This window comes from Lutzomyia longipalpis, chromosome 1, assembly GCF_024334085.1.
Source record: "Lutzomyia longipalpis isolate SR_M1_2022 chromosome 1, ASM2433408v1".
NCBI lineage: Eukaryota > Metazoa > Arthropoda > Insecta > Diptera > Psychodidae > Lutzomyia > Lutzomyia longipalpis.
In genome coordinates this window covers 3,757,545-3,782,422 of record NC_074707.1, presented here as the reverse complement: position 1 = coordinate 3,782,422, position 24,878 = coordinate 3,757,545, and the positions used below count along the sequence as shown (strand labels likewise).

The following is a 24,878-nucleotide window of genomic DNA, read 5'->3' as shown; positions in this document are numbered from 1 at the left end:
GTGGGTGGGACAATTTAACCTTTTACAGCAGTCAAGCTTGTAGATAAAGAATTATTCTCATACAACCCGTGCCTCTTCGCTCTGTCTCTGCCTAAATACTGCGCAACAGAGGCTTGTCAATCAGAAGAAAAATGTTTCAATAAAAATACAGCAGAAAATATGCTGTAATAAATCCAGAAATATTGTTATCATTCTCATAAAAATATTTAGTGCATGTAAAATATTATGAAACATGAACTAGGAGGAAATCTATAAACTGTTCCAATTTTCCGCTGACGGAAAATTTTTTACTTCTGAATACAGAAATTATTTTGCTTTCATGAAAAAAATCAAAAGACAGAAATTCTTTTTTTTTCATAATAGAAGAATCCAGAAAAAAAGAAATTCAAAGTACAAAATAAATTATTCTGAATGTCCCATTGAGAAATTCCTGATAAACCTCATACAAGACTCAATAACCCTCTCTTTGGTACTAAATAATTTGAAATTCTAATTGGACAAATGTATATCAAATCATCATACAGTCATGACGTGGCGTCTTTTCACCTTCCCCCAACACATTGTGCCATTGAATCAAACATATTCAGTTAAAGAATTAAAATTCTCCTCTCCAAATATTCAGCACACGACACTTTCATGTCAAAGCTCTTCGATTTCACATTACAAATTCTCATGCCATGGAGGAATACAATTGAAAGAAAATTTCTTTCTTTTTGGTATGAGCAAATTGATAGAGTTTGCCTGTTGTACGAGGGTTTAAAAAGGAAAAGGTAGGTATAAATTGTTTGTGAATTTAGTTTTATTTTTAGATTTTTTTTTGCAATTGAATGTTTATGTGATTATTTTAAACAGATTTAAAAGGAAGGTCTATGAAAAAAATAGGGAAGAATATAGTGCAGTGGATAAACATTGTTTATTTGAAGCGAAACATCCCGGGATCGAACACAGTCTTGGTCACATTTTTTTCCTTAAACCTTATTACTTTTCTCAAGTTTAAAAGTTCATTTAAATTGTTTTAAATTTAATTAACGTTCTCTTATATATTGACATGCTTCTATAACTATTCTGCTCAATTGCTTGCGATCGAGCCTGTGCCGGTTTGGGTTCCAGTAGAACAAAATCAAAAGAAAAACCTCTCAATGCACGCTCCTTTCGAATTGATTGTAATACAAAGCTGTTCATTTTCATTTGGTAAACGAGGCAAAAAGTAATGCCACACAGTGAGAGTGAATGAATGAGAAAATGGATCTCACATCCATCATAGAATATATACCTTGCTCCCTACATTAATTCGAAAGTTTCACTTATACTCGATATCTCAAATGGCCATAAATTGTGAAAATTGTCTCGCATTCGTCTAAAAGTTTTTTTTTACCTCCACACGAGCCGGTGAATGAGTTAAATCACGGCGCGAGCAAAAAATAAAATGAGAAGAGATCACGAGAAATAGAATACAACATATGTATATATTTTTATATCATAACCGTGAGAGCAAAATTAAAGGTGGAATTACAAATAAATACCTCACGTAACAAAAATCTTCCTCGAGTTTCTTTCTTCTCACTTTTATAAGAAGCACATTGAGATGATTGTAAAACTCTTCTTGCTCCTCCACTCTTGCCCCAAAGCACTAATGTTGTTATTTTTTTTTGTTTGCTTCAGCACACACATAGACACATTGAGATGATAAAAAATTAAATAATTTTTTGTGTGTCATTAAAAATAGAAATATACACCGATCCGCGAGATCACAACACAACATTTTTTTCCATCTTTGCTTGTTTTTTCCTTCCCTCACGCGTTAGTGGGCAAACTCAATATTATTCTCTCTTATTTTGCACACCGTGATTTTTTTTTCTCATCTATACTTCAAGAGTGTAGGAATCCCGCCGAAAAAAGCCGCGCAATAAATTCTATCCACTTTGTCGTGTCTCTCTGATTTCATCTGCATAAAATATTCACATAATATACATGTTGGTGGTACGTCATAAAAATTGCAAAGTTGGGTTGAAAAAAAAATTACACTGCATGAGATTTAAATCTCATGCATTCTCTGCCAATTTATGTAAAATTTATCTCTAAAACTAAAACAACATTTAAAGCACAAAGGGTGGACAATTAAAAAAAATCTGCACCACTTTTCACAATTTTCTCCACTAAATATTTGTTGTATGAAGAAGGGATGAGATGAATTTATCCAATTTTTGTTTTGGTAATCCTTGTGGCGACACTCCCAGTATGTATGTACATAAGAGAATCTTAATTTAATCCTCACACTGACTCCACTGTATATGAGAAATATCAAAGAAGCACCATCATAAGAAATCTATTTGTTCATTTCACTTCCGAGATTCTGGGTCAAATTTTCTTCAAACACCACATACGCGAAATATTCTCTTCTCATACCCAATAGCAATATTGAATAACCCCCGCGCGCGCGTCTGGAGTGTGTTGGTACAGAGAAAAGTAGTTAAATGAGATGGAAACGCGTAAAAGAAGCACATTTGATCAAATCCAACTCTCAAGTACAACTGAATGTATGAAATGCACGAAACCCCCAACAAAATACAAAACTCGGGCTTCCAACACACTGCGGTGCTTGTGGTGTGTAGAGAAGAAGAAAAAGGCCCCCAAAAGCACGAGACACACATACAGTGGCGCCATAGAGCTAGAGATCCAAAGTCAATGGAAACCGACTATGGGAGAACCCCACCAAGTTGTCTCCTCCGTTGCGCACCTACAGCTCTTGCGCGGGGGGCTCTCGTGGGCTCTTCTCCGGTGCCCCACATTTGGTCCACACACCATGCTCCAAGCACACATACACGTGCTCCAACATAGTGCCACCTCCATCGACTAAATTAGCGTGTATAATCGCCTTTTTATACACATACCTTATACTATTCATATGGATTTTGTTAATAATATTCTCACAAATACACCAAGAAAAAGTGAGCTGGGAGTCGAAGGGGTTAACAATTAAGTTAACTCATTCGTTTTCCCATTAATTTTCTTAAATTCATTCAATATTTTAATGCAAATGAATCTAGAATACTCGACAAATAATTTTATAGAGATATGTAATAAAATATATATCTACGGTAGAAATAGTTTACCCAGCCGGACTATCTTTTGAGGTTCTTTTAATACATTTTTTACAAGCAAAATTATGTGGCTTAAATTAGGATTTTCCGCTTAAGAACCCAGAACAAAAAATCTAAATTAATTAATTAATTAATTTTATAGAGATGTGTAAAAAAAATATACGGTAGAAATAGTTTACCCAGCCGGACTATCTTTTGAGATTCTTTTAATACATTTTTTGTCTTAAATTAGGATTTTCCTCGGTTTGTAGAATAATTTACTGACCTCTTAAAGAACCCAGAGCAGAAAATCTAAATTTATGGAATTTTTTATTTTGAAAAATGTAATAGAAGAATGTCATTATTCAGAAGTCCAGCCGGGTAAGCTTTTTTACTGTATAATATATTTTCTTATTAAACGTCGTAAAAAAATTGTCGAGTTGTTCATCGGGTTCTTCGCATTATGCGCTTATAAAAATATTTTTCCTACTTATAAAGATTAAAACTGTGTAAAAAATTCCAAGAAAATTTTGGGAAAACTAATTATATTTTCAAATATTCTGTAGATTAATTTTCGAATTAATTAGATAAAAAATTCTCATTTTCAAACCAACTGATTTCATTCAACTGAATCGAATTTCATATTTTAATATCCAATTTATCTTATTGAATTTTCCATATTTCACTCTATTGAACATTTATTTTCCATTAAATTGGATTATTGCCAAAGAATTTTGAGTTTTCCCCTGAAAATACAATCACAAATATCTATACTATTCAAAAACTCTTTAGTTTATGTACCGAATTCTCAGCATGTAAATAATATTGCTTATTTATTTATTATTTGTTCTCTCCATTTTGTTCTATATACCAAATAACTACGCTATTATTATTTTAAAAAAAATTAACCATATAATTTTGTGAATTACAACATTTTAAATCAATCAATAATAAAAATAAAATTTTAAAACATAAAATTTGGGAAAGAAAAAACCTTGAAAAAGATTAATTTAAAATTTAAAAGTTCTAAAATAAAGTGCGTACATGTTCTAAGTAATTACTTTTAACCTCTTTACCCTTCTACGGTGCTAGGTAGGGGGTTTATTTTTCTCTAAAATTATCTCATCTAATGCCAAAATTACTCTTCACTAATTTCTTGGCACTTTCGCACATCTCACATTTCCTCAATTATTTCCCTACACTGAAAATCATTCGCAAGCGATAATTACTCGTGAGACAGATTAGCCCAAATTCAGAGGTTAACAACCCCTTTCGTCTTCCTTGGATTAAATTATGGCAATTTTTCCCCTTTACTCTTTGCAATGTGAAACGGATTAAAAGGATTAATTAAGCGTATGAGTTTTAATGGGAAATCCTTTCAGGCTGGCTTTGAGAAGTTTTTTTTTGTGCAATTTAATTTTCTTTCCGAAGCGCGATGAAAGGTGCTTAACTTCTGGCCAGCATAGCGTAGAAGCATAAAGTCAAACATCTCCCCTTCAATCATTATTTTTACCAGGAGCTACATGGTACTACAATGTGGTGTTCCCTTTCATTTGATGGCTAAGTCATTCCTTCCCCCCTTAACAAGGTAGAAATGGGGAAGAAAAATTTTCATTTCCTTCCCGCACCAACTTCTCTATTTTTTAGGGTGTGGTGTTCCTCACACAAAACTGCCCAGAAGTGCAGCTCATGAGGGTGAGTCAGGCATTTGTGGCGATGTCCTCAATCTAACACGGCGTCCATCATCATCATTATTAGGAGGGGTCATTATGTGGGGTTGATTGAAAATCGCGCCCCTTTAAGACTTCCGAAAACTAAACTTCTTGAAAAGCCGGTATTTCGCTTTTACATTTTCTTGCGGAAAATGGGGTGGGGGTTTGTATAAAATTCAATCAATTAATTGCTGATCTCAATTTTGCGATTGCATGATTTTCCTTCCATACACCCACCACCTCTCTCTACATGTACATCTTACCACACAATTTTCACCCACATTTAACGCCCTTACACCTTCCCTTTGCGATACATATAATACTTCGCTCCAATAAATTTCAATTTAAACTCCCATCTCGTCATTTTCATATTTTTCCCACCACCCCCATCACCCTTCGCGTACATTTCACGTATAGCACCACGACATCGTGACACGAATTGAGAGAAGTTTTTGGACGTGGATTAGGGAATGAGGAGAGAAGAAAATGTCTCCCACAGTGGGTGGGTAAGTTGAGGCAATCATACATAGAGAGTGTTGTCATACTTTCAAGAAGAAGACTTACATTTTGTACATGAAGATGCCATTCTGGTGAGATAGAGATGCTATAGTCTTTTAATTTATGCAACACCACGAAATATAAACATAAAATGAAAATCCTAGAAAATTCATACAAACTTGTGTGGAAAATGTATTGAAGAAATTAATAATTTATTTTAGCTAGAAAATTCAATATTCGAAACATTTCATCCCCTTCAACAAACCTGATGACGGCGATTTAATAGAGTGGGTGGATGCGGGCGAAAATGAAGAGAAATGAAAGGAAATTCGAGAGAACTCCTGCTAGGATGTGGGAATCCCTCTAAATTTCCTTTCATTACAAATGCTTCACCAAAAGTTTGCTTTCATATTCATGGACGGAAATTGATTCTTCTCTGAGAGGGAAAAATAACTTTTTTTCTCTCCTGAAACTTTTTTTGGTACCTTTTCAATTTTAGTCGGTAAATTTTATTATATTTTCTTGGCTGAAAAAACCTCCTTGTATTTTAGGATTTATTAAAAAAAAATAACCCTTTTCAATGAGTTTTTATTGAATTTTTATTGAGAAAATGGAATCGAAGGGTTAAAAATTGTTCTTTCCATTTAAAAATCTTCCCCAACAAACCCTTGAAAAACATTCAAAATCCAACTAAATATACGCAAATTGCAGAAGAAAATATTCTTTCTTGGCAGCCTTATGTTCACACACACACCCCTCACAATAAATAAAGAGAATTTATGGAGAAGAAATTTCCAAAATTTTCACACGATATAGGCAAGAGCTATGGCAATCTTTCTTCATCTCAATTGGTTCAGCATAGAAAAATCTCATGTTGTGAAGGGGACCGACATATTCTAAAATTGCCCACAGACGACAGAAATAAATTGAGATGTTCCCTTTTACAAAAGAAAAACCAAAAGGGAGAAGAGCAAATCAAAGGGAGAGCGCGCGACAGAGGATGCAATTCCAAAAGGATCAGAAACCACTTGAGAACATTTTGAAGCAAATAAAACGCTTTGTATTTTCGTGAAAACAATCTTGACGAATTAATTGAAGCTCTTGAGGAATTAAGGAGGCAATAAAGACAACAATTCTTCAAGGAATTTCAGAACATCTAGCCCACAATTTATTTCTTTTCAATCTTTTAGGTTTTACTAATTTAAACACTGAGCCAATTAGAAATTCTAAAAGTTCCCTCTGAAATTAGAAAACACAGCTTGATAATTTTCTAATGGAAATTTCAATGAGATTATTCCTCCACAAATTTTCTTGGTCATTGAAAACTTTCTCAAAAGCTCATTAGGAGGATGTTTAAAAAGTCATTTCCACTTTTAAAAACTTTATAAATTGCATTTTAGTTTATTAAGCGTAAAAAATGCAAGTTAAAGTAAATAGTTTGTGGAAAGTTTTTAATGAAAAATTCTTGTACATGTATGTTGCAAAATGAAAAAAACAGAAAAGCAGCAAATAAATGAAAAAGATTTTAATAAATGAAAAGGGTTGATAAAATTAATTCATTAATTAAGAATGATTCTTTCATGGGAAAATAAATGGGAGGAGGAGTGCGAGAAATTCCTGAATGAATGACTTTGAATTCAACATTTTGCCGGGTGTGAGAAGGGTAAAAAATCAGATGGGAAGAGTCATAAAGTGATGGTGGAAATGGGAAAATTCTGGAGAGAGGCAAGAGACACACATAAAATGTGATGTTTGGCTTCTGTGGCACTATTTTTAGTTCTTCATTTTGTGTTCCACCACACCACTCGCGCACAACAACACGTTCAGAGGGCATTTCTGTCTCGTATCTCGTAATGAAATATTTTGTATTTTTCGATGATGCTTAGAGGAGGAGGTGTTGTTCACCAAATTGGAGGAAAAACCCTCAATTGGGTACCTTGTGGACTCATCATGAACGTTAACTGTACACAACACCACCCCATGTCCCTGGGGGTAGTTTGAGGATTTTCCTGAGAGAGCTTTCAAAGAAAATTGTCTTCATCCACACATCAATCTCTGAATGTTTTCAAAGTTTTTTTTTTAGGAAAATCTTTTAAAATAAATTGATAAACGTTACACGGTTTAAAAAAAAACTAAAACAAAGGTTTCAAAATTAATAAGAGCATCAGTGAATTTTTATTTATTTTTCGTTGACGTTTCGATTCTGGTGTAATTGCTTCATCAGGTGCTTTAACCTCTAGGCCGCCAAGCGGGGTCGTTGAACGACCCCAGCCCTATATTTCGTGCTATAACTGAATAAATATAAAAGATACCATTCCCATCTTTTGGAAATAAGTTCTTTGGTTATCTGAGGAGGTTGTGTAAAAATTTCAGCTCAATCCGTCCACCACAAGAAAAGTTATTGAGGAAAATGTAGAAGAAGGGAATTCAAAAATTGGTGTAACGGCCATGTTGCGGAAAATTTCTTAGAATGAAGTTAGTCACATCATAAATCATATGGTTGAAGGGAGTTGAAGGGTTGTGTTTACTTTCTCACTTTACCATCTCAGTGTCAGAATTATCGCGAATAAGTAACATAAACAACATAAAACATAATTAGAAGCATATAAATGTGCAAAACAATAAAGAATATTCGAGAAATATTGCCATTTATCACGGTGCGGGAAGTGAGGGGAATGTGGGGAAATAGTGAAAAAAAATAGCAGTTGCGGTCAACTTCGTGGCAAATTTCTCACGAAGAAAGTGTGAAAAATGAGTGAAAAATGTTTTTCCCTAATATCTTGTTCTGCGTGTTTCCGGGTGGAAAATTTGTGATGCAAGGGGCAAGAGGACTATATAAGGAGTCTAAGGGTAGTGACCCGACAGTTCCCGGTTTTATAGTTTATGAGAAAATCGACTTCCTTCTTGGGGTCGTTCAACGACCCCACCTTGGCGCTCTAAGGAAGCTCCAAGGTCTTGGCGGCCAGCAGGTTAAAATTGAAAATTAGAGAAGTAAAAAAATATATTCTTCATTTACTCAAGATCCTTTCTGAACAAATGAACATTTTTTTTTTAATTAAAGACTTTTTACTCTGTAAGAATATTTATTTTAAAATAAATCTATCTTGATGCAAAATTTTACGGAAAATTCGAGAACATTTTAGAGAGAAAATCAACAAAAAGCTCCATTTCAAGGTGAAGGCATACAAACATATCCTTTGCAAGGACAAAGTTTGATGACTTGTGCACCTGGCAGTTGAACAGAAATGCTGTGGTGATATAAAATGAAAGCATTTTTCCCTTCAATGCAGAAGAACAATTTGTCTGCACCTGAATGCAGATTTTCCTTTTCAAGCGCTCTATTGCACTCCAAAGAACAATTTATAATATTCCTTTTTTTGTTGTCCTATTTTCTTCCCAACTCATCCCCGGAACCTTTTCAAATTGATTTTCCACACTCATGTTGTGTGTCCTTTCTTGTTGTGTCCCAACCACATAAATAGAACATTTTTTGGGCGGCACAGAAGGGTGGGTGAAAAAAAAACAGAGGAAAAACGAGGAAAAGCGACAAAGCGGCTTTGGAAAAATTCATGTGATTCAATTGAATTTCAAATTCTCATTTTCTCATCAGATGATAAAAAAATCCTGGACCAGGAAAAATGGACAAACGAGAGAGAGAAAAAGAAAAATACCCAGACGGGGCCAGACGATGCCCCCAAGTAGAGGAATTTTTCAGTAGAGTGGAAAACAATTTTCCTCATAGCAGCAGCACGAAAGCATAAAACGCGAGTTTTTTGGGAGGACTTGCGGATGAGACGACGTCTCCTGTATGCGGGCTGAAAATAGTCTATCATCGTCGGTCAAGAGAGTTTTCAAGCTACACAAGCATGGTGAAAATAGAACGCGAAAAACTCATGAAAATTTGCACATTTTCTCCCATCCAGGGTGTTTTTGGTAAATAAATTTTGAGGTTTCCAGGAGACATAATAGATTTTTTTTTCTACTTAAAAGAAACTCACCCCCTTTGTTATCCCTTTTAGCTCCGCGACAAGGGTGATTTTTCCAAGGATAAAGAGCCCTTTTCACGCATTTTCCAACTTGGCACAACCACAGGGCACTTTGGGTGATTTTTTGTACGCACTGAGAGTCTTTTTGTGCACTTTTTCACATTAATTTTCACAGTTTTTCCGCAAATGAAAATCCCTCCCGTGTTTTGAGGAAAATTTCCCTAATCTTGCCTTAATTTTCCGATGCGCCGACGCGGTTTTGCAGAAAATTTCCCTTCCCAAAAATGGCGCTAAATTCGAAAATTTTTGAATTTGGCGCCCTAAATGTAGTTCCACACAAATATGCGCATGTAGTAGTAAATTCCACATGTTCCACACTCACACACCACCAAATGCAGAGTGAGATGAAGATATATTTTTTCATGCCATCTCGTATTTTTTATTAGATGATCCTCCATTGTTCGGCAGTTTGTTTTCATCAAAATGAAAAAGTTTGGTTATGTTTAAAAAAAAAGAGAAGCATCCGGAAATTCCGTGTCTGAGCATTTTCCGTGTTCAGGAAGTCTTGTTTTGTGTATCCCTGTCTTCAAGGACATCCTTGTTCAATGGAGTGGACAATAATTTGTCGAATATGCCTTCATGATGGTGTAATGACGTCAATCTATGATAATTTCCCGGACAATGAAATGCAAATTGCAGAAGTAATCATGAAATGCTGTCCAATTGAGGTACTTCCGGTTCTCTAGCATGATACTCTCTATATCTAGACTGCCCTTAATGTATTTTCCGGATGTTTTTGATTATTTTACAGATTGTCCAGGAACAGGATATGCCAGAACAGATTTGCCTGAGATGTTTGGATGATTTAAAAATTGCCTATCGCTTCCGGACGAATGGGGAGAGTTCCCATGCAATTCTCCTGTCCCTTCTTAACAAATCCCAAACATCTGACACGGATTATGAGTATTCCATCGAGGAGATTGTCAAGCATGAGGCGAATAATGAAACAGATGAATCTGCTGCGTTGATAGATGAATGTGAGGAGGAAGAGGAAGTTGTAGCTGATAGCAGTAGTACCCATAAGGAAACGGAACAGGTCACAGATGAATTTTTGGATGAGCAGGAAGATGCGAGGATTTTTGAGGCAGCCAAGAAAGCAGCTTGGGGAGATGAAGCAGATGCACAGCAGGAAGAAATTGAGAATCTAGAACAGGGAATCCTTGTTGATTCGTACAAACCTGTACGACAGCCTGTTTCAGTGCGTCAGAGGATGATTGAGGCCAAGGGGCCTATTTTGACAGCCGATGGGAAGCACAGAATTGAGAAAGTCTCCAGGAAAATCACTCCTGAAGGGGCAAAAGCCATCATTGCCATCCGTCCAGCGGTGAAGAGTAAACCACTGAAGAAGTGCGAGATTTGTGGCAACACCTACAAGTACCAACATGCCCTCGATGGCCATTTGAGGCGACATCGTAATGAAAAGCCCTATGCGTGTGATATCTGTGGACGAGCTTTTGTGGTTCCCTTCGAATTGAGACGACACGTGCGGACCCACACCGGTGCGAAGCCCTACCCTTGCAAGTTCTGCGATCGCCGCTTCAGTGACTTTGGTTCACGCATCAAGCACGAACGCACGCACACAGGAGAGCGTCCCTACGTGTGTACCTACTGCGGGAAAGCCTTTGCCTACTCGCACGTCCTCAGCAGCCACATTATGATTCACACGGGTGAGAAGCGCTACCAATGTGAGGTGTGCGAGAAGAAATTCACAAAGAGTCACCACTTAAAGGCGCACATGAACATCCATTTGCGCGCCAAAGGTGAACCCGTGCAGAAGCCAAAGCCTCGGAAAGCACCGCCTGCAGCCACACAGGCTAAACCCAAGTTCGAAGAGGCCACTCCAGCTGAGGTTGACAGTCAATTCTTCCGGAATGTGGTGTACATGAAGGAGAGCACGGAAGCTGTTGTTCAGGAGCACACGACCGAAGAATCCGAAGAGGCACAGCAAATTCTTATAATTCAGGAGAATTGAGAATAAATAAATTCCTAGGAAACTTTCGTTTTTTTACTTCTTCTTCAATTTGGACAAATTCTCCCGGACACTGCGGAGATTTGGATCAACTTTTAGGGCTTTCCGGTAGTATTCCTCAGCTTGTGAATGTCTCCGCCAGCGATGATAGAGAACACCTGAAAAGAATCTCTTTAAGAGTTAATTTTAAAATAAAGAAAAACGTAAAAAACTCACCGAGATTTGCATAATACATAGCATAGTTTGGCCTTAGTTCTATTGCACGCAGGAAGAGTCTCTCTGACTCCTGAAAGTCTCCGAGTTTGCCAAAAGCATTGGCACGCGTGAAGAAGATTGCCGGATCATTGGGGATGTGCTGCAGGGCGATTGCAGACATCCTTACAACCTCCTCCGTTTGACCTTCATTGTCCAGCAGGGCGAGAATGTTTGCCCATGCCTTTCCGTGGCGAGGATTGAGAGCAATAGCTTCGGACCAAAATTGATGCGCCATGGAGGTGTTGCGCATCTCAATGAAGAGATTCCCAATGTTGTAGAGACACATTGGGTAGTGCTTCCGGTATTTTAGGGCTTTCTGGTAGCTCTCCAGCGACTGGTTGTACTTCTTCAATGCCGCCTGGACAATGCCGAGGTTCATCCAAGCAGCCGGGAATTCCTCCCTGGAAACATTTTATTAGAAAGTTCCCAATAAGAAGGAAGAAAGAATCAAGACAACTTACAGCAATTCCACGGAACGGAGGAGGAGCTCCTCAGCTTTCTGGAATTCCCCAATTTCACGGTAGAGATTCCCCAAATTCATTATTGCAGACTCATAATCAGGGAAGAGCTCAATGGCTTGATGGTAGAACTTGAAGGCTTTCTCCTTTTGCCCCCGATCTGTGGCCAAGCGAGCAATGTTGTAGTGAACTTTGGCATTGTTGGGACAGACACGAAGTGCAGAGGAGAAGAGGAGTTCCTCTGTGGTCCATTCCTTCGCTCTGACACGTGTTCTTGCTACAAAAATCATCGCAGAGACGATAAGAACTGCAGCAATGAATTTTCGTGCTCCCGGAAAGTTGTACAAGAGCTTCCGGACACCAAGGATGACCAAGAAGCAATGTCCAATGGATGAGAGGTACAGCACACGTTCAGCAATGACAAATCCCAACTTTATAATGCCACATGCTGGGAGGAAGGGCACCACAATGAGGGAGATTGCCAGAAGTTGCTGCTTTGATGGGATGGAAGTCCAAATAATGCCCAAGAGGAATGCACAGAATATCACAATGAATACGCAGCGAATGTCCAGGAAGGATTCCACGAGACTAATGGAACCCAGTGCCCAGTCAAAGCTCAACCAATCAGGGCAGAGCATTATCCAGTAATTGAGGGCGTACAGATAAACCTGACTCAGGGATTTTGTTAGAATCTCATCACTAGCAGCCACTGGATTGTCCATTACTTTAAAATTGGGGCTCTGAAACTCCATGATCCACAAACGAAAGACACAGAGAGCAGAGCAAACCCCAAGAAGGATGCAAATCCTTGCAAATACACGCTTTGGGAAATTCAGGGGAATCTCTAAATCTCTCAATTTCTGAAGCAAGTTTGTGTTCAGGATTACTTCGGTAGCTATCGCCATTAGGGAGATTGTAATGCCATTCTCTTTGAAAAGAAGACCCAAACTTGCAAGGAAGATAAATCCCAGGTATGCTAACACCGTAGCCGATGATTTCTGGGCAATTTGAGTGTTGTACAGGATGAGCGATAGGAGGAATGTGCAAGCAACAAGAAGTTCTGCACGACCTACAATCCCTGAAACAGCCTCTGTGTGAATGGGATGAATGGCAAACATTGCTGCAGTCCCAAAAGCTACCCATTGATCTTCCCCTGAAGGGAAATAGCTTCTCCAGAAGGGAATAATGAGCCAAGTGTCGAGAATATGGAGGAATAAATTAACCCCCTTCATCCGGAAAGCATACAATCCGTATAAATTGTGCTCCAGGCGAAAAGTGAGTATTGTTAGTGGACGGTAGGACTTGTGACTAGATGTATCTGTGATGTTGTAGCCCCAGAAATCATGCCGGAAGATCTCTCCGAGGGACGTTCGTCCAGTCACATCCCAATTTTTCACAATAGCCACTGTGTCATCGAAGACAAACTCCCCATCCAAGTGACTACCATAGCAAATGAGGCAGAGCACAGCCAGGAGGATGAATTTAATCTGTAAATCCCCGGAAAGAATAGCAAAAGATTTGTTGTTTGAGGTTAGAATTACTTGGGGATGTGTTTTCCGGTCTTCTTACCACATTTCCTGGGATATTTTGATTTCTTTTGGAAGACATTTGGAAATACTACACATATCACATATTATTGCATTCACATGGAGCCCCTGGGGGCACACAGAGAGTGGAAAACCACACGGATATTCTCCTGATGACGTTTCATTGTTTTCAAAAATATTTTTACGACCCGACTGGACATTCGATTCACAAATTCTATTTTTTTATTATCTTTTCTAATCTTTTTTTCCTAAAACTCTGGTACCTTAAAAGAGCATTATAATTCTTTAAGAAATCTTAGAAAATATTATAAATTAATTATTAATAAAATAATAAATAAAGGTAGTACGGGTAGTACCCCAAACCGATACATTACAAATATATGATACAGTAGGATAAAATGCATCATGAAATTTAGTTCAGCTGGGTTAATGACTGACGTCTGACGTCTCACCAGCCAAGGAAAAATAAAAAATCCTCTGAAAATTACTTTTGATAAATTTTCTTACTCTCTGTGGCGTTTCCGTGACGAATCTAATAATGCAATTTAGGCGTAGGAACTAGTGAAGTATGCATAGAGTGCTGTAGTGTGCTGAGAAAGTGGTTAAATTAAGGTGGAAAAAGGTAGTGGAGCAATGGAGGTGCAAGCGACAGAAGTAGACCTCACGGCACACAGCGATGGGACGAAGAAAAAACGTCCCAGACGACGGAACAAGTCCAAAGGGAGCGAGGGGGTGCACGAGGGGACGTCCGAGACAACAATGGACATCATTAGGAGCTCTGCGACAATGGATGAGCTGAGCCAGAAGCTCGAGGAACGTCTTAACCTTAAAAAGAATGGAATCTACAATCATCGGGAGACGATGGGGCTGCCCAGTGAGGCAGAGCCAAAGGATAATCACATGGGGAGACGAGAATCGGAGATTGGTGGTGAATGTAGTGATAGGCCAGTGGAGAAAATGCACGAGGAGGCACATGGAGAGAATCACTGCAAGAAAATTGAGGAGATCACCGTTCCGGACGTCCCAGCTGCGTCCTCGTGCTGTGATACCGTACCCTTGGCGACTGAACCCACCAGCACCGATGGGCAGGAGGATAGCTCACTCCCAACGATTGAGTATGAGGAGTACAAGTCTGAGCTACAGATGCCAGATATTATGCGCCTGATACAGAAGGATCTATCGGAGCCCTACTCCATCTACACGTACAGGTATTTCATCCACAACTGGCCAAAACTCTGCTTCCTCGCTATGCATGGGGATAAGTGCGTGGGGGCGATTGTCTGCAAGCTCGGTCTCCATCGGCAGACCATCAAAAGGGGCTACATTGCAATGCTGGCCGTTGACAAGGACTACAGGAAGATGAAGATTGGCACGAGGCTCGTTCACAAAGCAATCATGGTGAGATTTCTTCCTGAATTCTTTTTTTATTTGTAAAATTTAAAGGAATTTATTCATTTTTTACGTTTTTTTCTCTCTCTTTGCAGGCAATGCTGAACGACAAGGCGGATGAGGTCGTCCTGGAGACAGAAATCACCAATACGCCAGCTCTTCGTCTCTATGAGAATCTTGGCTTTGTCCGGGACAAGCGACTCTTTCACTACTACTTGTCCGGAGTGGATGCACTGAGGCTCAAGCTGTGGTTCAGATGAAACTCTTTCGCCGCACAACGAAGTGGGCCTCAAGTCTAGTCCAGAAAGGTTTCCCTTATTTTATCCTTCTTCTTAATTTTGCATCTCGCTCTTTTCACTTTTCCTTCATTTCTCTTCTACAAAAGAAAATTCTTTCAATCTTTCTCACTTCCCTTCTTTGCAAAAGAAAAAAATTCTTAAAAGAACAAGAAAAAAAAACTTTCGACGACAGACAGTGCGGACTGAAGGAGTTTATGCGTGTTGTGTAGAAGAAAGATAAAACATTTTTTGTGTAAATAGATAAGAGAAAAAAAGGATCTGAAAGAGCATTAAAAAAAATATTTGAGAAATAATTCTTAATAGGAAATATCACATGCGGATGGAGAATTTTTTTTCAATCAACTGCCAAAGTTTATTAAAGAAAGATCCTCGGAATATTAAAAAAGAATTTTGCGTTTTGCGCAATTTTCTGTTATTTGTAGTTTTGTTGAAATTTTTATTTCTCTTTTTTTATCATCATTGAAAGAAAGAAAAATCATCAAAGAAAGAAAACTTTTAGATAGAAAAAAAATTGATTTTTTTTTAGTTAAACTCCATTAAATAATTTTCATTGTCACGATTGTCACACACATTAAAGCTCTAAAAAAGATAAATTAAAAAAATAATTCGCGAAAAAAAAGAGAAATTAAATGAAAAAAATTAAAGAGAAAAAGGGTAAAAGGGGTGAATGAAATCCTTTTTAAAAGCTAGTAAGAATTTGTACGACAAAGTCTCTGGAGAAAGCCACACATTAAATTATTATTATTCAGCAGAGTAAGAAGAAAAAACAAAAAAAAACATTAATTGTGCGTATTGAGAGAATATAAATATATATATAGTGAGAGAGGGAGGAGTGTAGAATCCAATTAATTTGTGTATAATTAAAAAAATGATGAAAAAAAAACATTGTGGTGTATACTAATAAGATAATTGATGCATATAAAACAACTGATGTAGGTTTGAGCTTTCATTTTATCCTCTTCGAAATATATTTCTTTCTTTTTCTTTCCACAACAAAATATTAAATTCTGTTAAAAGGAGAATTTTATTCTAAAAAAACCAACATTTAGAAAATAATACAGCATAAATACACAAGAAAAAAAATAAACATAAAAATGGTCTGTAAATATCTCTCCTATATAATATAAACTATATGAGAAAAATATACAAAAATACATCAAAAAGATTTGTCTTTTAATTTATTTTAAAATTTAAGGATCTTGTCCTTTAAATTGGGGCCCAAGTCGAATGAAAAATGTTAAATGTTTGAATAAACGTGTCCTTTCAGCCACTGAAGAAGGTCCGCCATTAGGGCCGAAAGCTTTGGCTTAAATTGCTGCTTTTCCTTGGGTGAGCGGGAATTTCCTCTGACGAACACCGGAAGCTTTGAAAAATAAAATCCTTAACGTCAGAAAAGAATACAAACAATACAAATTAAAAAGAAAAATCCAATTTTTTCTTTACAAAAAAAAACTTTATTTTCTCAAAAAGAAATATTTTCTCATTTATTCTTAACTTTCCTCTTTATGCTCTTCACCAGAACGGACACTTCAGCATCCTTTTTGCTCCTCTTCGCGGATTGTTCTTCATCCGGGAATTTGCCAGGTTCCTGCTTTCTCTTAAGCTTCTCCTCAATTAGCTTATCCATGGCTTTTGTCTTCTTGAAACTCGGATCTGTGGGATCAATATTGAAGAAATGCGACGAGAAGACAGCTGAGAAACGCTCATCATTCACATTAATCTGGAAATCATCTTCTTGTGCCTTCTTGGCCTTTGCTTCGGCAATTTCCGCCTTGGACTTCTTCAGCAACTTCTTCCTTTTGCGCTTTTTTGTCTCCATTTCGGCATTTTGAATTTTCTTCAAGCTAAAATGGGATTTTCCCTCTTCCTGATCATCCAGCAGTAGAGCCAGCTCTGCATTTTGCTTTTCCTCCTCTTCCTGGGCGGCTTTCTCCTCAGCCAGGCGTTCCTTTCGCTCCTTCTGGGCCTTTTTGGTATTCTTTGGCGGTGCAAAGTTCCCATTGGCAAATTCTTCAGCGAAGTATGGGTCATTCATGTCAATACCATCGGGGATGTCATCTTCGGAACTCTCATCCTCAGATTCCCCACCTTTGAGCTTTTTCTTAATCTCTTCACGACGTTTCTTTTGTTTTTGCTTCTTCTTCTCAACTAGACGCTCAAATGGTGTCAGGGATGGGTTGTTATCACCTGAAGATTCATCTGCATCCTCCTGGTCATCATCTTTGCCCACCATAACACCCCAGGAGAGCTCCCTTTCGATTTTATCCTCCTTCTTCCTCTTCTCTTGCTCATTAATCTCACTCAGGAGAAGTTTGTACTTTTCAATGGAAGCTTTCTGACTTTCTTCTCCCTCAGATTCATCACTTCCTGACTCCTCATTGAGCTCATCCGCCTTCTGAGAAGGAGCTTCAGTGTCTTCGTCATCTTCTTCTTCGCTGCTGTACGTGATAAAACGCTTCAGATCTTCCTGAGAGACTTCCTTAAGGCGTCCTTGAGCAATTTTCTCATTAAACTCCTTCCTTTCTACGGACGTGTCATCCCATGTTAGGTTCACCTTGGATTTCTGCAGAGCTGACGTTTCAAAGAGCCTTGGTTTGTATTCCTGCAGATTGGGCAATTTGCTGCAAACATCATGTGGTTCATCGTCAAAATCCATGTCGTCCGGAATGAAACGAAGATCCATCCTTGTGGCTGAACTTTCATACTCCAGACCATCGCATTCAGCGTACAGAGCATCAGCTGTCCGGACGCTGTCGCACTCAATCACAGCATAGAAATATTTCAGCCGATTTAGCTGGTATTGCCTCAATTTTTCCATGTGGTACGAATCTCCCTCCAAATCTCTCTCCTTGGAATCCTTCACAACAGCACCATCCTCTGTATCTTCCCAATTTTCTGCCAGCAATTCCGCGGGGCCTTTCATATCCTCCTCTCGCATTCTTTCCTTCCCAAATTCCGATGGATAAATGGAAACTTTCTCAATCCTTCCACCCTCCGGAAGGAAGGAATTGCAGAGCACCATAATGTCAACAGCCCTCATTTTATCCCAATCCATATTGCACGCTGCAATTCTCCTCGTAGACTCATCCGTGCGTGGAGCATCATTGTCCAATTCACCCCAGACATGATCAAAGGTAACTTCCTCCTCATCATCCTCGGAACTTTCATCATCTGATGAGCTATCAGTGAGAATATTGGCTTCCCCGCGTGCATAGTCAACCTCCAGATCCTTGAGGCGCTTCTTCATCTTCTTATCAATCTTCTCACCGACTTCCAAGTCATCATTTTCATCATCAGAAGAATCTTCTTCGCCGCTCTCTTCTTTTGCCTCCTGCGCCTTCTCATCTTCCTCTTCATCATCACTCAGAGCATAGTACTTCTTCAATGCATCACTCTGATCCTTCTCTACGCGTCTCCCATACTTGTCCACAGTGTATTTCAGGGAGAATTTGGGATCCTTAAACATGGACTGGAAGCGTCGATCAATCTTCACTTTTCTCCGTGATTCCGAGATGTTTTTGAAGCGTGGATCATTGACCAGATGACTGAATCTCGGATCCTTCCATATTTCACTCTCTTTCGCTGAATCCTTGCCCATTTTCTCGTCTTTTTTGCTCTTTTCCATCCTCACACCGAAATCACAACAAAACTCACATGAACAATTTTTTGAGGTTATGTTTTCAAGGAGATTTTTTTGAGGTTATGAGTAGTTGTCATTTTTTGGTAAATAGACATTGGTTGAAGAAAATTCCTGAAAAATCGCAATTTCAGCGATTTTCCCCCATGGAAGGTAACAGAGACGAAGCCACAAGATGCATTGACATCGCATACAAGTACCTCCATGCGGGGAATTTGGACAGAGCTCGAAAATTCCTCATAAAAGCCGAACAACTCTATCCATCAGTTCAGGGTCAGAAGTTGCTGGATGAAATTGATTCCCTGACCCAGGAGGGAGGTGTGAATAATCAAACAACAACCCAGGAAGATCCCCCGAGTCAGGATGAGGCAAAGTACACACAGGAACAGGTGGATCTTGTGAGGAAAGTGAAAAAGTGCAAAAGTTTCTACGAGATGTTGGGAGTTACCAAAGATTCCACAGATAGTGAGATAAGAAAAGCCTACAAGAAGCTCGCACTGCATTTGCATCCGGATAAGAATCAAGCTCCAGGTGCAGCTGAAGCTTTCAAGGCTGTTGGAAATGCAGTGGCCGTGCTCACAGATACGGAAAAGAGGAAAGCCTACGACCTATATGGCAGTGAAGTTCCTTCGAGGAATGGTCAGGCACGTCATAGGCATCACTCCCACAACCACTATCGCCAATTTGAATCTGATGCCACGGCTGAGGAATTGTTCAATATGTTCTTTGGTGATGGATTCACCCATGCTGGCCACAGACGTTTCCGGAATCATCACCATGAAAATGTAAGCTGATACCTTGGGCTTTTCTGAAGGATTTCATTGAATTTTGTTGCAGAATCAACCAAGCCTGGCCTTTGGGTTCATTCTCATCATCGTGGTGATTTCACTCATGTCCACATTCCTCACATCTGATCCCATTTACAGCCTACAACCCTCAACGTGAGTTAACTCCTTCAGGATCAAAGAAATTCTTTTTTTTTATTAAGTCAGTTTACTTTTTTTTTTGCCTTGCAGGAGATATTCCATCACAAGAAAGACATCCGGACTCGGAGTTCCGTATTATGTAAAGCAAAATTTCGATGAGGAATACACAGGATCCCTGGCAAGGCTTGAATTAGCCGTCGAAGAGGAGTATCTCATTGGATTGAAGAAGCTCTGTATGCGGGAACGGCACTACAGTAAGAATTCTTTGCCATTTCTTCACCTTTTAACGTGATTCATATTAAATTTTTATCTTTGCAGGAGATGCAATGATGTCTCGTGCTCAGCACTTTGGGAGTAAATCTCAATTTGTACAGGCTCAATCCCTAAAAACTCCTTCCTGTGATACGCTCTATCGCATGGGGAAGCTTATTTTTTAACCCTTTTTTCGGTTAGATATTCTTTATTTAGAGGAAAATTCCAAATGGATAATCTATGGAAATTGTACCAATCATTGTATTTGAAGAGTTATTATTTATTAAAATTAATGCTAAAGCGAAGCGAATCTGTTTTTTCTCGTTTTCTTCTTTTCCAGTCTTATTTTTTCTCTTCTCTCTGAGGTCTCGGGAAGAACACGGACTTCCAGAATGAGGTTATGTTTCCCGATGTTTCCTAACCTCAAAAAAGATAAATAAAAAAAAAAGATGAATCAGCTGACAGTTGACAAGCAGAGCTGTGAAGGAAAACAAAGCGAAAATTTTATGTTGCTACCAAAATTGTTCTTTTCCTCGAATTCTCGCTAATTCCTCACCATGGACGATACGGATGATGTATTCAGATACGTGTATAGTTCATCGCTGGACAATCGGGTGTGCGTTAAAGTGTAAGTTTGGGATTTAATTCGGACAGAAAAGAGGAATGAAGCTTCTCTTTTTTTTTGGGGACAATGGCTACCAAGTTTGTTTGTTTTCTCCTCCATTGCAGTGGAACTTTTGAGGGTTTTCAGCACAAGCCATGCTACGAGAAGCTCCTCGAGGACCCCATGCTGCGCTTCTCGGGGCTCTACACGGAAACATGTGCCCCACTAATGGTGAAGCTGCAGCTGTACAATAAGGGCAAACCCTACGGAGTGGCCGTGACGACGTCATTCAAGACATTCACGAAGCGTTGGAATTGGAATGAGTGGGTGACGCTACCTGTAGAGATGCGTGATCTCCCCCGAACGGCTGTGCTGACCTTCACAATAATGGACTACGCTGGCCCCGGGCGGACGGTCAATGTGGCCGGGACGGCAATTTCGCTTTTTGGTAAGAACGGCGTCCTTCGGCAGGGCGTCTATGATTTGCGTCTCTGGCCAAATGTGGCTGGGGATGGGAATGTCCCGAGTAAGACGCCGGGAAAGGGAAAGGATGCAAGCAAGAATCAAATGCAGAGGCTGGCAAAATTGGCCAAAAGACACAGAAATGGGCAAATGCAGAAGGTCGATTGGCTCGATAGACTCACATTCCGGGAGATTGAGGTGATCAATGAGAAGGAAAAACGACAATCTGACTACATGTACTTAATGGTTGAATTTCCATCGGTCTTTGTGGATGAGAAACCTGTAAGACAATTTACTCTTCCTCCCTCTAAAAAATTGTTTTTAATTGAAATGATTTTTCTTTTCTTTCAGTGCTCAATAGTTTACTTTGAGCCCGATGGCGATCAGAAGTACACCTTCATCTCCAAACCCAAATTGGTTACAGTTCCTGATCCTGAGATTCTATTAGTGAGTACAAAGTTTTCTTTTGAGGCTTTTGTTGTGAAATTCATTTGAAAAGTGGGATTTGGGGGGTTGGGAAATGAGGTCACTACACACAATGCACACCTTTCTTGGAAGTTGGTCAATGTCGTGGGCATTTCCAACGATATAATCTCATTATGGATGAGGGAACATTGCGTTTGCTAAAGCGCAATTGCACCACCCTCAATTACAAAAACCTTTCCCATTCGCACTTTGGGGTGAATTTTTGGCATTTCCGGATGGTTTTCAATTGGAAAATCCGGTGTGGGTGCGTTAAAGTCTTCCTCAAGTGGCTCTGTGGGTGTTTTATTCAGCTTAAGGTCTGTTGTGAAGAAAACTTTGTAGTTTCAGATAAAGTTTACAGAAGTGATTTTCCCAACAAGAATGCTTTTCCGGGTTTTTCGTCGGTTAAATGGGGTTTCTCATCCAGAAAAACTCACGTTTTCCAGAGCTTTCGGCTCCGTTCCGAACCTTCTTCAGTGGCTACAGGGAGAAAGAATTTATTTACAAACATTTTATTATATTGGTTTTTTCAATATATTTACATGGAATTAACCTAAGATATTCACATAAATTCAGTACAATTTTGATTTTCTGTCTCATTCATCCCCATTGAATGTAATGGTAAAAATGTTAGGTTAGAAATCCGGATAAAACAAGAGAATTTTCCACTCACTCATTTTGCAGAATGAGAAGGCATCTATAAACTAACAAAAAAAACAGAATTTCCTAACATTAAAAATAAGAAAACACGGAAAATTTGAGGAAAACCCAACCTGGACGGAGCTTCACTACGTCAACAATTTTCATCACGAAGAATATTCTCATCAAGAAACATTACTGAAACACCGAAAAAACATTCTCCTCCATAGAAGTCTTTTTTGTAGAAAATGTTTGTAAATAAATTCCTTCTCTCTGTAGCCACTGAAGAAGGCTCCGAACGGAGCCGAAAGCTCTGGAAAACGTGAGTTTTTTTTCTGGATGAGAAACCCCATTTAACCGACGAACAACCCAAAGTTTACAGACTCTCAGTCAGAGTGGAGAGTAACAATAACAAAATGTTTCTTTGCAGGATAATTTAGTGGAAAAGAAGCACCATCTGCTCTCTCGTTCAGCACGATCAGGGCTATCGGATCGTGATGCAAAACCCACAGCTGGTGATCGTGATATCCTCCATACAATCGTCTATCGCTACCCACCGACGTACACGCTGTCGAGTGAGGAGCAAGATCTCGTGTGGAAGTTCCGTTTCTACCTGAGTAGTCACAAGAAGGCCCTCACAAAGTTCCTCAAATGCATCAATTGGGAGACAACGGGTGAGGTACGGCAGGCCCTTGGGCTGCTTGCGCACTGGACTCCGATGGACGTTGAGGATGCCCTGGAGTTGCTGACGCCAATCTTTTCGCATCCAGCTGTCCGGAAGTACGCTATAACGAGACTGAAGCAAGCCCCCGATGAGGATCTCCTTCTCTACCTCCTGCAACTCGTGCAGGCACTCAAGTATGAGAATTTTGAGGAGATTTTTGAGATTTACAGGAAAATTATGCCCGAAAAGGAGATTCTCAAGTCAATTGATGACAATCCGTGTGATTCAACGACGTCCGAATCAACAGGGAGTCCGGAGAATTTGACAGAGAGTGTCCAGAGCGTTGCAGCGGCGGATTTACCAGCACAAATGGATGAGATTCTAGCCAATACAACACGTGATGCTCCCTCGCCCATTTCCGAGGCCTCCAACACACTGATGAGTGATACAAATTCCACGACAAAGTGTAATTTGGCCTCATTCCTCATTCAGCGTGCCTGTTGCAATCCAACGCTGGCAAACTACTTCTTCTGGTACCTCACGGTGGAGTGCGAGGATCACAATCACATACTGCGGAAGCAGGATGAGAAGGTGCGTGAAATGTATATGACGGTGCTGAAGACATTCATGCGGACCCTATCGACGGGAAGTGCGGAACATCGGCAGATTCATGCAAATCTCAAGAAGCAACAGTGCTTCATTGAGAAGCTCGTGAAGCTGGTGAAGATGGTGGCCAAGGAGTCGGGGAATCGGAAGAAGAAAACGGAGAAATTTCAGCAATTGCTGAGTGAGACGGATGTCTTCAAGATAAACTTTGCCAGCTTCGAACCACGTCCATTCCCACTTGATCCGGAGATCTTTATCAAGGGAATTGTTTTCCAGAATGTCACCCTCTTCAAGAGTGCGCTAATGCCTGCAAAGTAAGTCCCTGCTGCTGATTCCTTTAGAATTCTTTTTTTTTTAAATTAATGATTTTTTTCTTTTAGGCTCACTTTCATCACAACAACCAATGAGGATTACGTGGCAATCTTCAAGCATGGTGATGATTTGCGTCAGGATCAGCTGATTCTGCAGATGATCACCCTCATGGATAAGTTGCTGCAACGGGAGAATCTGGATCTCAAGCTAACACCATACCGTGTCCTGGCCACAAGTGCCAGGCATGGATTTATGCAGTACATTGATTCGATAACAGTGGCAGATGTGATTGCCAATGAGGGTGGTATCCACAACTACTTCCGGAAGCATCATCCCTGCGAGAATGGGCCCTTTGGGTTTGCCTCTGAGATTATGGATACATACATAAGGAGCTGTGCAGGCTACTGTGTCATCACCTACCTCCTGGGAGTGGGGGATCGTCATCTCGACAATCTCCTCCTGACAACATCTGGGAAACTCTTCCACATTGACTTTGGCTACATCCTGGGACGTGACCCTAAGCCCATGCCGCCTCCCATGAAACTCAGCCGGGAGATGGTGGAAGCCATGGGGGGTGTTAATTCGGAGTATCATCATGAATTCCGCAAACTCTGCTACACCGCCTTCCTCCATCTGCGCAGACATGCAAATCTCATGCTAAATCTCTTCTCTTTGATGGTGGATGCATCCGTGCCGGATATTGCCCTTGAACCGGATAAGGCTGTGAAGAAGGTGGAGGATAATCTGAAGTTGGGCCTGAATGACGAAGAGGCTGTTCAGCATCTCCAGGGATTGCTTGATTTTTCCATTTCAGCCGTTATGCCGGCACTCGTTGAACAAATTCACAAATTAGCCCAATATTTGAGAAAGTAAGAAAAAAGGGCGCGCGCTTTTTTTCCCGGACTGATTGTTTTAGAGAAGAAACGGATTATGATCACAAATTTTTATGTAAAAAAAAAGAGAAATAATTTTTAATAAGGAGGGAGTGAAATCGAAAATGTATTAAGAAATGTAGAAAAGAAAGAGAAAAATTAATCAAATGCATTTTTTGTGACCAT

General features: G+C 39.5%; 8 protein-coding genes across 11 annotated transcripts in view; 5 read left to right on the top strand and 3 right to left on the bottom strand.

Moving 5' to 3' along the window:
- LOC129786560 (uncharacterized) overlaps positions 1 to 2,542 on the bottom strand; it is a 40,376-nt gene extending 37,834 nt beyond the window's left edge. For all 3 annotated transcript variants that reach the window (XM_055821661.1, XM_055821659.1, XM_055821660.1), the window contains exon 1: positions 1,524 to 2,542. The gene's annotated coding sequence lies outside the window, so the exon portion shown is untranslated. The remainder of the gene's footprint in view (positions 1 to 1,523) is intronic.
- The window catches only part of LOC129786570 (nuclear pore complex protein Nup88), an 850,897-nt gene that overhangs the window by 748,531 nt on the left and 77,488 nt on the right, over positions 1 to 24,878 (top strand). The gene's annotated exons all lie outside the window — the stretch shown is intronic.
- Positions 9,765 to 11,330, top strand: LOC129786586 (transcription factor Ouib-like). Its single transcript, XM_055821699.1, has 2 exons — positions 9,765 to 10,004; positions 10,088 to 11,330. Exons 1-2 carry the CDS (start codon positions 9,882 to 9,884, stop codon positions 11,306 to 11,308), a joined length of 1,344 nt encoding a protein of 447 aa, XP_055677674.1. The 5' UTR covers positions 9,765 to 9,881; the 3' UTR covers positions 11,309 to 11,330.
- Positions 11,320 to 13,882, bottom strand: LOC129786571 (protein O-mannosyl-transferase TMTC4). Of its 2 annotated transcripts, none has more exons than XM_055821676.1 (4): positions 13,588 to 13,882; positions 12,022 to 13,505; positions 11,522 to 11,961; positions 11,320 to 11,463 (listed from the first exon to the last, which is right to left on the bottom strand). In XM_055821676.1, exons 1-4 carry the CDS (start codon positions 13,624 to 13,626, stop codon positions 11,342 to 11,344), a joined length of 2,085 nt encoding a protein of 694 aa, XP_055677651.1. In that variant the 5' UTR covers positions 13,627 to 13,882; the 3' UTR covers positions 11,320 to 11,341. The 2 variants fall into 2 exon arrangements, with proteins under 2 accessions (XP_055677651.1, XP_055677652.1); XM_055821677.1 differs by having other exon boundaries at positions 13,591 to 13,757.
- LOC129786608 (N-alpha-acetyltransferase 30) lies at positions 13,985 to 16,418 on the top strand. The gene is made up of 2 exons (XM_055821732.1): positions 13,985 to 14,963; positions 15,050 to 16,418. The coding sequence occupies exons 1-2, from the start codon at positions 14,199 to 14,201 to the stop codon at positions 15,212 to 15,214; spliced, it is 930 nt and encodes a 309-aa protein (XP_055677707.1). The 5' UTR covers positions 13,985 to 14,198; the 3' UTR covers positions 15,215 to 16,418.
- On the bottom strand, positions 16,685 to 18,939 carry LOC129786568 (ESF1 homolog). Its single transcript, XM_055821672.1, has one exon. The coding sequence runs from the start codon at positions 18,876 to 18,878 to the stop codon at positions 16,734 to 16,736; it is 2,145 nt and encodes a 714-aa protein (XP_055677647.1). The 5' UTR covers positions 18,879 to 18,939; the 3' UTR covers positions 16,685 to 16,733.
- LOC129786603 (dnaJ homolog subfamily B member 14-like) lies at positions 18,962 to 20,373 on the top strand. Its single transcript, XM_055821725.1, has 4 exons — positions 18,962 to 19,675; positions 19,728 to 19,831; positions 19,907 to 20,070; positions 20,135 to 20,373. The coding sequence occupies exons 1-4, from the start codon at positions 19,037 to 19,039 to the stop codon at positions 20,251 to 20,253; spliced, it is 1,026 nt and encodes a 341-aa protein (XP_055677700.1). The 5' UTR covers positions 18,962 to 19,036; the 3' UTR covers positions 20,254 to 20,373.
- LOC129786561 (phosphatidylinositol 3-kinase catalytic subunit type 3) lies at positions 20,541 to 24,849 on the top strand. The gene is made up of 5 exons (XM_055821662.1): positions 20,541 to 20,696; positions 20,798 to 21,416; positions 21,486 to 21,581; positions 22,669 to 23,822; positions 23,889 to 24,849. Exons 1-5 carry the CDS (start codon positions 20,626 to 20,628, stop codon positions 24,691 to 24,693), a joined length of 2,745 nt encoding a protein of 914 aa, XP_055677637.1. The 5' UTR covers positions 20,541 to 20,625; the 3' UTR covers positions 24,694 to 24,849.

Bases quoted from the DNA above. Each gene is read 5' to 3' on its own strand.
- LOC129786586 (XM_055821699.1), top strand. From the start codon at position 9,882: ATGGAGTGGACAATAATTTGTCGAATATGCCTTCATGATGGTGTAATG. The intron at 10,005-10,087 runs GTACTTCCGGTT...ATTATTTTACAG, and splicing joins TGAAATGCTGTCCAATTGAG to ATTGTCCAGGAACAGGATAT.
- LOC129786571 (XM_055821676.1), bottom strand. From the start codon at position 13,626: ATGTCTTCCAAAAGAAATCAAAATATCCCAGGAAATGTG. The intron at 11,962-12,021 runs GTAAGTTGTCTT...AAATGTTTCCAG, and splicing joins CTCCGTTCCGTGGAATTGCT to GGAGGAATTCCCGGCTGCTT. The intron at 11,464-11,521 runs GTGAGTTTTTTA...GATTCTTTTCAG, and splicing joins TATGTATTATGCAAATCTCG to GTGTTCTCTATCATCGCTGG.
- LOC129786608 (XM_055821732.1), top strand. From the start codon at position 14,199: ATGGAGGTGCAAGCGACAGAAGTAGACCTCACGGCACACAGCGATGGG. The intron at 14,964-15,049 runs GTGAGATTTCTT...CTCTCTTTGCAG, and splicing joins TCGTTCACAAAGCAATCATG to GCAATGCTGAACGACAAGGC.
- LOC129786568 (XM_055821672.1), bottom strand. From the start codon at position 18,878: ATGGAAAAGAGCAAAAAAGACGAGAAAATGGGCAAGGATTCAGCGAAA.
- LOC129786603 (XM_055821725.1), top strand. From the start codon at position 19,037: ATGGAAGGTAACAGAGACGAAGCCACAAGATGCATTGACATCGCATAC. The intron at 19,676-19,727 runs GTAAGCTGATAC...ATTTTGTTGCAG, and splicing joins GGAATCATCACCATGAAAAT to AATCAACCAAGCCTGGCCTT. The intron at 20,071-20,134 runs GTAAGAATTCTT...TTATCTTTGCAG, and splicing joins TATGCGGGAACGGCACTACA to GAGATGCAATGATGTCTCGT.
- LOC129786561 (XM_055821662.1), top strand. From the start codon at position 20,626: ATGGACGATACGGATGATGTATTCAGATACGTGTATAGTTCATCGCTG. The intron at 20,697-20,797 runs GTAAGTTTGGGA...CCTCCATTGCAG, and splicing joins AATCGGGTGTGCGTTAAAGT to TGGAACTTTTGAGGGTTTTC. The intron at 23,823-23,888 runs GTAAGTCCCTGC...TTTTTCTTTTAG, and splicing joins AGTGCGCTAATGCCTGCAAA to GCTCACTTTCATCACAACAA.